Source organism: Rhopalosiphum maidis, chromosome 2 (assembly GCF_003676215.2).
Source record: "Rhopalosiphum maidis isolate BTI-1 chromosome 2, ASM367621v3, whole genome shotgun sequence".
NCBI classification, from domain to species: domain Eukaryota; kingdom Metazoa; phylum Arthropoda; class Insecta; order Hemiptera; family Aphididae; genus Rhopalosiphum; species Rhopalosiphum maidis.
In genome coordinates this window covers 44,425,617-44,439,264 of record NC_040878.1, presented here as the reverse complement: position 1 = coordinate 44,439,264, position 13,648 = coordinate 44,425,617, and the positions used below count along the sequence as shown (strand labels likewise).

The following is a 13,648-nucleotide window of genomic DNA, read 5'->3' as shown; positions in this document are numbered from 1 at the left end:
AAACGTCCTGCGAGGGAGGATATTCAATAATTTTATAAGTTTATACGCACTACACCTGTAAACTACCAACAAAAGCGGTGAGCGGATACTGCTACGTCCATCATTTCCTTTTTGGTAAAATAGTCGTCGTGAATTTACAATACCGGATGAGTATCGCTATATCGGCGTTGTAGAATTTAAGAATAATGTATCTTTAATACGACATTATTAATAAAAAAAAATACAATGCAGAGTATTTTGTTGGCCGCTAAAGAGGGTGACTTAATTTTTTTACCGTGAACCTGGCAGTATCTTTTCCAGAACATCTATATACCATTTTAGTTTACCTACTTATTTTATTAACTCCATATGATTAATAATATATTAGATAGTTTTTTTTTTTATATAAGACACTTCTTCAGGTCAAAAGGTTTAAATTTTAAAATTAATTACTTATTCGAATTAAGTATACAACATTGGTGGATCCAGAGAGGGGCGATCGCCCCGATCGCCCTCCCCCCCGTTTTCTCAGAAAAAAATAGTTTGAAGTCCCTGATTTTAGTTTTTGACGTAATTATACTTCAAAGGTAACAAAACCATAGTGATATATTTTTTTATTACTATTACTTTAAAAAATATTTTTTTTTGTTCTGTACGAGACTGTGGAAAGTAGCATATGTATGTACCTAAATAAATACTTTATCAAAACTAATGTGTGCTCTTTAAAAATTGCCTCCCTTGTTATCTTGGTCTCGATCCGCCTCTGGTATACAAACAACGAGGTGAAATTGTATTTACTATGCTAGTCGCTAGATTCAGTAGAGAGTAATTATCAAAATAATCAACTATTATTTTTCTGTGGGGTAAATAAATAAGTTAGTTTCATTAGTCTTTGGACAAAAATAAAATGTTAATAATTAAATGTAAATTATTTCAATAATATGTTAAATTTATAATGTTAATATTAAAGAAAAAAATATAAAACATTTTTGAGAAAAATTTTGTATTTTTATGTTACATTATGGATATATTATATTGATATATGCTATGTGGTACTTAGTATAGTGGTATTGTACTATATATACCTGTAGATATGGTTAACTAGGTACATCTAATTTTTAATAAATAAATATATATTTAATCCAAAGATTATTAAAATATAATTTTAATGTAATTAGTGTTAATGTGTAATTAAGTATCACTGATAATTGAGTATTGACCAATAGGTACATTCAATTACATTAAGCTCGTATTATACCTATAGTTATAATACATTATGTATATTATATAGCTTAATTAATCTTAATGTTTTCGTTGGATTTATGGTATTAATTTTCAAATAAATATTTTTAGGTATAAATGTATAATTAAATAGGTATCAAAGATTAATTTCAAATATTATTTAAAAATTAATATATTAAAGCACTAACTTATAGGTACACTGTTATAAAAAAAAACGTGTTAACTACGTTATAATATTAATAAATATTTAAATTTAAAACATTTAAACAACTTCCCCCCCTCAAAAAAAAAAAAATTAAATTGATAGTGAACTGCAACTGTATAAAATCGAATAGAATGTGAATATTATCATTAACAAAACTTGAATTTTAATTTCGTTTGAAAAAAAATGAATATTTTGATAGTACATAAAAAAGATAATTGGAAATATCTTATTCGTATATCTAGGATTATCTTTTATGAATTTGATTGTTCACAAAATCATATAGGTATTGGTTTTAAGAGATTATCTTCAAATTTAAAAATATTGTTAATTTAATTATATACAATACATAATATTTGTTATATTATTTATTGTTATGTTAAATTTATAGTACGAGTATAAGCAACTTTTTGTACACTCAATTGCTCTTTTGTGCGTTGATATACGAGTACATTATCATCGTCTCAACTCTCGGCGGTAGATTGTATCATGTCTATTATTTATTTAAGATATTCACAGTGATGTACGCAAAAGCAAGCGTTTGATGTTGATTCTGAAACAGCAGACTCCACCATAACCCATCCTGACAGCATTCAATAGTAACTATACAAAGACGCCTAACAATAAACCTAACCGTCGGTACTTGGTATTGTATACTATATATTTATATATGATATGTCTAATATAGAAGTTGGTTAAAATATGGGCGTATTACTTGTCCATTTTACATTTCTATATATTATACACGTACATATAAAGGAGAAATGCAAGACATTTTTTTTAATAGGGGTAAGCTCAATTTCAATGGTTTTATCAGAATATCATACATCACATATTATAAAAAACTGACTAACGTTAAATTGTTTTCATATAATATATTAACAACTTTTTGTTTGATTTAAAGTAAGTACCTATAGTACCTATAATCATATTAATTCGTTTTGTTTCCGATTTAAATTGTAACGCAAAATTAATTTATTTGATATTATATGTTAATATAAATATATATATTATACATATAATATATATATTATATTTTAATTAATTACATATTTTTCTATTTATGTCCTTTTGATGAGTAGACATTATTTTTACAATAAAACAGATTTTTCAAGGAATAGCTGAACCATAGCTTATAATTATCTTGCATCACAGCCATCGAATTTAATTTTTAATTAGTTCAATTATGCTGAGAAATATATATAATAATATTATGGACATAAAAGTTTGTTAAAGCTGTAAAACCAAAAATGCATTGAAAGCCTTTATATAATACATTAATAATATGTAGTAAATCTACTTATTTTCCTTCTATTTATAAGCTTCTTTAATTACTATAGTTACACGCCCATATAAGCCTACATTGCTTGTGAGTGCAGTGACTACAACGACCAGTGAGTCGTAGCGGATCATGGTGATAGGGTAAGGGAACAGCCCCCCTTTAGATCTTACACCATACACAAACATGAATCCCGATTTAAAAATAAAAATATTTTATCTATGATAAATTAATCATATAATGTTTTTATTTAAATAAATTATAAAAAGGTAAGTAAAATGTATGTAATTTATTGTGATAACGATGATACACAGAAAAATGAATCAATAGTACATAATATTTATTATTTATTCGCCTGCAATTATGCCTGATTGAAAATGTATGGTTATTGTAAATAATGTAACTATTAAACAGCATGGCGTTTTGACTTTATAATTTAATAAATTACTTGGATCCCAGACACTAATAAATAAAGTAGGCAAGTATAATATATTTAATATTAGGTATACATAAAAATAAGATAAATTCAAAATTAAGGTAAAAAACTTTTATCTATTAATTTATTTTTATTTTTATCATAAGTATATACATATTATATATTAACCGATCTCTAAATGATAATATAACAATAAGCTCAAATGATGGATAATAATAATATGTATATAATATATACGTATTATCAAAAAATGTACAAGAAGAATATTAATTGTATGATGATTACTCGTACATTCAAATTAATGACCTTACAAATCTTCGTTTTAGATTCCTCCATACCAGTGCGTGATAATTCTTAACCTTAAAAAGGTTATTAATAACTATCACAGTTTTAAGGCAACTTAGGAGTGAGGGGTGCTATGTCACGCTCGAGCAATGAGCTATGAATAAATACGCGTTTCAGACAAAATCCTAAATACGACACAATAAGAAGTGCAGAATCATGTTGTTTGATTCTTTTGAACGTCCTGTCTGAAAATTTGTTTTCCAAAAATACTGTGTTTTTAATAATTTCAAATTATGCAAACAAATCATTTTAAAAAACGTTAATATTTTTTGAGATAATTAATGTTTAGGTACTATTAAAATAATCAGTTTGTTAATTATAAAACTATTGTGTACGGATTATTACCTTACACTGGTACATAATATCCTCGGAAAACAGGTAACGTGTTTCGTCGGACCGGAGTTGATGTTGATTCGCCCAAGACTCGTTTTGCCAGTATGTCTGTTGCACACAACTGAACAGTTAGACTACACATTAGTGAACGGCAACGGAAAATAATGGTTCGATCAAGAATCGAAGGGAATCGTACGGATCGGTGGATCGTGGAGAAAACGATGATCGATGGTAACTGTTTTCTAAAGACTGTCCAATGGAAAATAATAAAATATCTCGAGTACCCGATAAAATAATACATGAACCATGGTTTACTCGTTGAAGCTTACAACGTCCATGTGGTACGCTGCAGACAGCAACCGTGGTATAACTATGCGGGAACTACAGTGGTAAAATATGTTCAGCCGTCCGTGTATTGAGCTAATAAAAATAACTCATAATTCATATCGTGATGACAGAGAAAACACTTAATATTTCGTATTTTGTTTACGCGTTTTATTATTTTGATTCACATATTGAATTCATATTTTAGTTTGTTGATAACCAATCTTATTAATACATTTATATTTTTACATTTTTATTTTAATTTAAGTTTACTCAGCTGCAGTATAGAATTGAGAAAATATTACTCATTTGTAGGTAAGTAATTCATGAATCATGACTCAACGTGCACTATGACTGTATCTTTCGTATTACAACAATATACAATAATATTAACAATTGTAGACGCGTTGTACGTATTTACACATCAATAGAAAATCAAATTAAAATTTAAAGATAAACTGTGTTTACATTATATTTATAATCAAATGCGTTTAACACAATTAATATTACATAACGATCAACAACTATAACTACGACAAGAGATTATATTTTTTTTCCGAAATATTAAGAACGTCGAAGGGTCGTGGAGATATGCGCTGCAAGCGTACCTATATTTATGAAATTTTCAAAAATTGGCAGGAATATTTTAATTTTATTCAGCTTAACGAAGTCAAAAAAAATAGAAATATTTTCATTAAATATTTATCAACGCGTAATACGTACTCGTATTTATAATCTCAGTTCTTAGTTGTGTGATAGGAGGTCATGACGTCTTTAAATATATTACGCCTATCTATAGCAGGACAGTCGCTGACACATGCGATCTATGATATGTTTATCATTATATGTCATATATATATATCGTTAAAGCCATGGTGGGATGACGGACGAAGGACAATTTTTCATGCCATTTCATTCGTATTCAAATCTAGAGTATAAGTTTTAAAAAAAAAACATCTCCGTCCACTGCCAAATAAAATAGAAAATATAACGTTCTCTCTGATATTGAGTTTTATTTTTTCGTTTCGTTTGCTAAATTCGCTTTTCTAAAAACAAAACATTTTAATTTAATTTTCAAAAGTATAATGTACCTATCAACAATAACTGATTATCAAAATGTATTAAACATTTATTTATTTGGTTTAGGTTTTAATTGTATTATCCTCCTTCTCTCACACGATTTACCTAAATACTTAATACCAAACGAATTAAAAATATATATTTCTTTGGATTCAATACAAGTATAAAATACAAAAATAATATACACGTATTTCCCATATTTTACTAAATATCTAAGCCTTAGACACTTAGAACATAATAAAACAATAAAAAATAAAATAAACTACTCATGTAAACCTGTAAGCTTTTATTGTTGTTGAAATATATACATTTACAAAATTAATAATTATAGATATATTTTTATAATAATAGTCTTAAATATATGTAGGAAAGAACGAATGACACACTACGAGTATATGTTTTCTATTAATCCTTCTTTATAGAAATTGCCAATCAACATAACAAAAATATGAATAAGATAAATAAAGAAAAAGAATACAAAAAGTTTATTTCCTATAATATATAAAAACATTAAAATATTTTAAATTTAATTGTCCCTTTTATAAACTGTTGATGAGTGTATAATGTATACACACAACATTGTAATGATGATCTATACAGTAAAAAAAGTATAAAAAGTACGATTGTTGTAAATAAAATAAAGTAAAAGTTCAATATATAATATTGTTGGTATGATTGAAAAATGCTAAATTTTTATGAAAAAAAAACGTATCGGAAACAATTGCTCAGACGAAACGTTTTTAACCCGTTCATTTTCGATGTAATAACTAAAATTGTCAAAATTGCATAACTCGCGAGTGGTCGTTGTAACAGTAATATATAATAATAAAAAAAAAACAATTTGAACGTATCCCATTGTTTTTGTTTTTTTTTTACAAAATAATGATAATAATATAATTAATATTAGTTATAGTAATAAAACAATATATACCTATATAATAATATGATGATATTTACTTGGTGATTAAAAATATGTTGAGTACAAAAATCGGCATAGTTATAGGTTAGTTCAGTAAGTTAAACAGTCTGGACTATAATAAAAATATAAATATAATATAGTTGTGTTATGATATATATATATATATATTTAATGGTGTTATTGTTATTTTTTTCATTTTTCCTTTTCATTTCGAAGATTATAACATTATAGTTCGCGTGCTATATAGTATAATATGTAAGCGTGCTTAGAATAATTTTGTGCTAGTGTAATGATATAATATATAATAATAATAATAGTAGTATAATATAATAGGTAAAGATTATATTGAGTAGTTTTTAGATTTCAACGTAGAGTATATATAGGTATATCGTGTAGTATATAATTTATGTATAAAGTATAATTGTAACGGGGAAAACAAAAATAGTATACCTAAAAATAATAATGAAAAAATAAAAATAATCAGTTCCAACTATGACGTTTAAAAACCCACGAGCGTGTCGTCGTCCAGACGGCCAACATCGGGAATTAAGATATTAATATATAGGAAAACAAAATTGAAATGAAAATAATAAAATGTAAAGCGAAAAAAAAATATAAAACCGTTGGTAAGGTGCGACGAGCTTCCGATTCGATTCCGGACTGAGATCGCATCGGAAGCACGAGGCGGACCCTCTCCCGGCACTCCCTTCCCACTGTCCGCGGTCGTCGCCGTCAAAAGCTTAACGAGTCACTGCAACCCGTCGGCGGTCGAGTCATGAGACGCTATGACCGAGGTCGGATACCAGTGCAGGTGCACTTGCGGCGGCAGCGGCACGGACTGGTGCTGTCCGTTGACGGTTTCCTCGTACGTGGGCGGCATCGTGCAAGAGCCTCCTCCTGCTCCTACTCCGTTGTACATGTTGGCCGCATACGATGAAAAGTGGTGCAGCTGTGCCCGACGGTCCCGGGCGCTGATGTTCGACGAGCTGATGGTGCTGGTGATGGTGCTGTGCGACGCCAGGCGGCGACGGCGTCGAGTACGTGCTCGACGGGCTGTACTTCATCGCCATGTTGACGGTCGGCGACGAGCAGCCGTTGTCCGCGGCGTAATGACCGGCGCCGTAACCACAACCGGCCACGGTTACCGGCACCGCCGCCGGCGGACCGCTGATCGCAGCCAAGGTCACCGGCGTCATGGCCGTCACTCCGCCGCTGGTCGATTCCACTTGGCCTACGGGGACACGAGAGAATATATTATTATATTGTATTGTCGCAGTTATATAGGTAACCTATTTGGTATGAAGTGCACAGGTCGAGTCTATACGATGAGTATAGTGTTCATTGTGAGGCGTGTTGGCAAGTTGGCGAGCACAAAAATAATACATCGAATCGAGTATGATGTACGATATACTACACTGCAGGGTTGAAATTTGTCAAAAGTAATGAATCCCGCAACCCAGCACCCGTAAGACGAGATCGAATTTTGAGGGTTTTACGCGATAAAGTATATAATATTGAGTGGAAATTATAAATTAAAATATTAAATCATACATTTTAAAATTACGACGAATAACAGACACGTTGATCATTTAACTATAAAACTACCTACTAAAACGCCTCAATTCCCGTTCATTATTACTATTTATTAAAGAAATATTATTCATTATTTTATCAGCAACAAATTATTATCTTATTGTTTTTTATCTTCCGTCTATTAACATAACAGGTAATGTTAAAATAACAGTAACAATAATGTATTAATGATAGGTGAGTTTACATGTCTGGACACTGTGGTCAAATCTACAAATTAAAATAAATTCAAACTAGTTTTTCGATTTTTTTTCTTATCAAGGGAAAAACGAAAATATGTTGAGAAATAAGTTTAAACTCGCCAATGGTATCAACACATAATTTATGCACAAAAATGGTGATTTGTAAATCAAGCAAACTATAATAAGAATTTTTATCTTTTTAAATTTTATATTTGAAAAAAAATTTAATTTCCCCCCTCCTCCTCGAAGGTTCTTTTCACACATTTTCATTTGACGTTGGCTGGCCCCGGAACGAAATTGGTTACAATTATTCTCGGAGAAGTCGGTAGGAAAACAAATATTTCTCGAACTGGTATAATATTATCCACCTCGGTTATAAATTTATAATACGGGAAAACGACACGTGTAAGACGATAATATTATTAATATTATATTTTACTATTATGTATACCGTTGTTATAATTAGAAGTACACAGTTACGATAGTCAGAACGCGGGCGGATCTTCTCAGAATTCGATCATACATTTAGCTCGCAACCAATTATTTCTATATTGGTGGAAGTGTATGGAAAACACGCCAACAACCCGACTATCTGTTATTATAATTTATTAACTGCAGAAAATATTATCGAACGCGTTTGTTACAAGTGCTTACAACAATAATATATTATAATATACATAATATAATTATAAATTTATATGATTCTATATGATAATGATTTGAGAAAATGACACTCAGTCAACTGTGCTATTTTTGGTCACGTGGGAGGAGAAGGCATGCGTTCTCAGTATCGGTTCTCCTACAAAGTATTAATGGCCTTTTTTCGGAGCTACTCGTAGGTTGAACAATTCAATAGAAATAAAACATATTGATTGAGAAACGACTTAAACACTATCGCTTAGAATAGAATATTGTTCGTTTTAAAATCGAAAACGAAAAAAAAGAACTTCGCTAATGTCATCAGGTTTGTTTTGCCCACCGGAAAACCTACCCACGCGCTCATGGTTATATATTATATACAATAACAAAATACTAACTGGAATCCCTTTTGGACTTCTTCTCTTTCATGCGCCTATTTTGAAACCAAATTTTAATCTGCCTCTCCGTAAGCCGTAGAGTCCGAGCCAAATCGATGCGCCTGGCTCTGTTCAAGTACTGGTTGGCCGTGAACGACTCCTCCAAGTGCATCAGTTGCTCGCTCGAGTAAGCGGTCCGCTGGCGCTTCTGCTTCTCCCGTTTGCGCTGCACGCTGACCGTGCCGGTCTGCATCTCGTCGCTACCGAGTAACGCGGGACCGTGTTGCTGTGGCATGTGCTGCTGTGGGTGTAAGAGGGGCAACAGTGGAGCTGAGTTACGAATGTCTGTCGAAAGATATGACTATTATTAATACAAAATTATTTACAATATTACAAATATTATACTATTAAAATACCAAAAGTCGAACATTTAAACACTAAACCAGCGGTTCCCAAATTTTTTTGGTTCACGTATTCCCAAAAATAAAAAAATAATTGCGCTTCCTTTGAATACATTTTTATTTTATATTTAAATTAATATCAAAAAGATTACTGAAACAACAATTTTTCATTAGTGCATAGTACTATATTATTATTGTATAGTGATTACTACTCCCTAAGGCGCTTCACAGTTTGGGAACCTATGTATTAAACGTAATGTGATGTTATCATAATCATAATATATTATATTATTATATATTAACGTTTTAGGTATCTCATGAAGTAATAGTTGTACTTGGACGATACTCTATTGTTTTATACACGAACATAATATATATAATAATATGATAATAATATTTTGATAATTGTCAATATTTATTTTCAATGGAAATAATCTCAATTATAAAATATTAATTGTCATTTGAAAACAAGGTTAGGTGTGTGGCATGATTATGACTTTGAAATTTAAAAATCAATCTTTCAAATCAATAAAACGTGGATTGTAAATTTTCAAAATGTATCAAATATCCCAGTTATTAGACAATAACTAGCGACGTACAACCAGGGAAACGAAAACAAATATAAGATGTAATATTTTTATATTGCTTATACTTTTATCATAATTCATAATGCAGTTTTCGAATTCGGGAGGGACCGGTACAGTAGCATAGCAACAATACATTTTTAAGTACAGAGTAACGCTCGTTTTTTGCACTATGTTTTACGATAAAATGCAAAAATCAAATAACATTGCCGAGTAGAAGTGTAAAATTATTATAGACGGAGAGGAAACGAGAACTGCGGGCCTCGTGTACGTACAATGAATTCGAGCCGCCCAACTTGTTGACAACGATATTGAACAATAATAATAATAATTAATAGGTGCACCGCTCGTTATTATTTTTAATATATAAATATACGAATCGATTCAATGCCGTTCGCAGGTAGGTATTTATAAACATTTTATTTCGGTCCTGTATTAAGCATTCGATTTACGAGTAGAAAAATGCCGGTCATTGACCGTGAACCGTACGTAGGTACACGTGTAATTGTGGGTTTAAAAAATAAATAAATCACATTTATGATATTATTATAAGAGCGTTCGAAAATATTATACAATATGAAATAATAGAAATAATACTACGATTTCTTGTAAACTGGACGGTAGAGATATTATTACAAGGACACGTAACTAAAACAAAACAGCCGCCGGTTTGAGCAAGTGGTTGTTGCGGGGGCTCTCGGAAGTACGAAAATATCGTTTATATAGATTATATTTTTGGTGAATTCGACGGACGACGCGCGGCCGTTATTCAATGGTGGTTTTAAAACGATGTGCGCTAACGACGACGGTCCGGCGGCCTTTGAACGATTTGTGCGAATCACTCGTACGGGTAACGATCGAATTCCCGAAAAGGCGGCGGCGCGCGCTATAAAATCAAATACTACATACTACGGCACGTGGAAACGACAAAAACACTTACCGTCGTATGGCGGCAGCGGGGCGAACGTTTGCGTGTAGCCGTTGTACGGATCGTACGTGGCGGCGGCGCTGCTGCAGTAATTGTTGTATCCCGCGATCATCATGTTGTCGTATCCGTTTACGGCCGACGAGGATAATTGGGTCGCGTGCATGTTGTCCACGCCGTCGTGGCGGTCGTCGCGGTCGCGTTGGTGACGGTGGACGTCTACGGCGCCGGGATGGACGTGCTGCTGCTGTTGGCGGCGGTGCTGATGGCGGTAGTCAGTGACCGGCGGAAAGCTTGACGGCGTACTGCGGCTGCTGCTGGTGCTGCTGTTGCTGCTGTTGTTGTTGCTCGACGACACGATCACCGTGATCGACGATCCGGCGGCGGTGGCGGCGGGCTCCAAGTCTGGATAAGCACAATACACGAAATCCCGTTTAAATTTAGCGCAAAACTTATCTTGAAAATTCACGTGTTCACGTTATAATATTATTATTATTATTATTATTATTATCATTTATCGCCTATCATCGTAATTATTATATTGTTATTATTGCCGATAGAAATGTTCGCGAAAGCATGACGACAACGATAGTGATTATTATTACTGTTATATTACTTACTTTGATACTACTTATTAATATTTTAATCGCTACTTTGATCGCGCATTCCCAGAGAGGGGGAACGGACGATTTTGTCGATTACGTAGGTAATAGGAGGTGGTACGCGAATGAGTCTACACATATAGGTACCTACCCTGACAGTGACGTTACCCCCCCCCCTCCCCAACTCACAAACACTTTTAAAAGAGAAGTATATTTAAGGGGGCTAGGGGGCTCTTTTTAGTTTTTAACTTTGGTTAAAATTTCATGTTTTTTGTATTTTTAATAATAATATTAATACAATCAATTATTCGTTTAATAATTTATATTATTTTATAATTTTTTAAATGTAGGATAAAGTAATACGTTTAATTAAGTAAAAGTAAACGAAATTGAAATAAAAATTTAATATTCAAAAGGTTTTTTTTTGTTTTTAAAAAATGTAAAAAAAAATGCAATGGCACACAGTGCATAAATGATAAATGTATGCATATTTCACTAATTTTTAATGTATTAACTTCCGGCCCTAAATTAATCATTATCCGAAGTTATTTTCAAATCGTTAGCAATTGTCTTTTACTACTCGTATTTAGTGATTGTAATTATTTATTGAAATTTTATTAATAAGTTGATAAGTAATATTGTACAATTTCTTTGTGGAATTAGTTTTGCCTGTTTAATTCTGTATTTCTTATCAAATTAATTATGACTTTTGAGAAGAAGAGGAAGAAATAAAAAAATAACTCAGTATAGTGAAACAGTTCCGAAATGTGTATCTGGCCCTGGCCATATTCGTAATATTAACGTGGTTAACCCCTACGAGTACGATGTGTTCGTGGACGGTTTTTACACTCGCGTCGATGTCAAAAAATAGTGACTTAATAGTTAATATTAGAATGTTATGGAACAAAAATATAAACAGATATTTCTATTACTGCTCCTCGGTAACTGTTTTTCTTTCCACGAGTTTTTATTTTTTAGAATGTTTTTTTTTTTATTATCTACCAAGCATATGCATAAAAAATTAATAGTTATTAATGCTTATAGGGTTTTTATTATACATAAAACGTTCTAGGTTTAATCGCGAAATTAAGTTATCAATACCATAGGTATTTATTGAATGATTATCGACAAAAAAGGTAAAAATACTAAAAATCTATAGGTACAATATTCAATAATTTAAAATAAAATTAATACAAAATCCCTGCCCTCTATAATTTGATGTTCTAAGCGGCCACCTATTTTGTCTGACCTTAAATCCATCACTTAATAAAATAATTTATGATAAAACAACACTTATTGTTTAATTATCAAGCATGTCGACTATAAGATCAGTTACATTAGCTACACAATACGTCACCCGTCACCCGCGTAATAGAAGCTTAATTTTTTGAAAAAAAAAAATTCCAAAATTGTTTACAAATCAATACAATACTAAAATTATATGGACGATAAATTGTGATTTGCTTACCGCCGTGTTGAACACGATCCAAGTCCAACAATGTACCGAAATTCATGTCCATGGCAAAAGTGTATTGTTGTTGCTGTTGAAGTCGTTATGGTAAAAGTAATCGAAGTAGATTCAGAAGTCTAACTAGGATGACGATGTCTTAGCGTCGGCGGAGTGTCCTGTAGACTGACGAGTGACGATGTCGCGGTGTCTAGTGTCCACGCGCTACTCGAGGATCGCAGCGACGCTGCACCGGGCGGCGTTGGTTGGGGGGGAGGACTATCGCCGTTGACCATTTCTATTGGTCGTGCATCGATCGTCAATATTGGTAGTACTACACGTCCGTCCTGTTTCATAAACGTATACTTGTATAGTGTATATATTCCATGTGCATATTATTCTCATATATTCATAACTTGATCAAATCTTGTGGTAGTTGTAGTGGACCTTTATCGATACCAACCAGACTATTACTATATCCTTTACAACACTTTTAATTATAATAATTACATTTCTTATATTGAATAAACATTGATGTAGACATACTGTACAATATTTGACGGTTTGGTTGTCAACATCAGAATTGTTTGTTTAGTAAATTTAATATTCTATAATCGCCAACGTATCTAATACCTATAATTTTAAAACTATAGGTAATCGTCAAATCAAAATTATCAAAAATCATTCCATAATAAACCTTATTACTGTCACAAATAAATATGAAACGAAAATCAATTTTAACTTTTTACACTTTTTATCGAA

At 31.7% G+C, this 13,648-nt stretch overlaps 1 protein-coding gene across 1 annotated transcript; it reads right to left on the bottom strand.

Moving 5' to 3' along the window:
- Positions 1-6,119: 6,119 nt before the first annotated feature.
- On the bottom strand, positions 6,120-13,046 carry LOC113552772 (homeobox protein DLX-2-like). The gene is given in 5 exon segments (XM_026955692.1): positions 6,120-7,086; positions 7,088-7,370; positions 8,949-9,272; positions 10,853-11,242; positions 12,908-13,046. Coding segments are annotated over 5 exon segments (1,248 nt in total). The 5' UTR covers positions 12,960-13,046; the 3' UTR covers positions 6,120-6,887.
- Between the last annotated feature and the right edge of the window lie 602 nt (positions 13,047-13,648).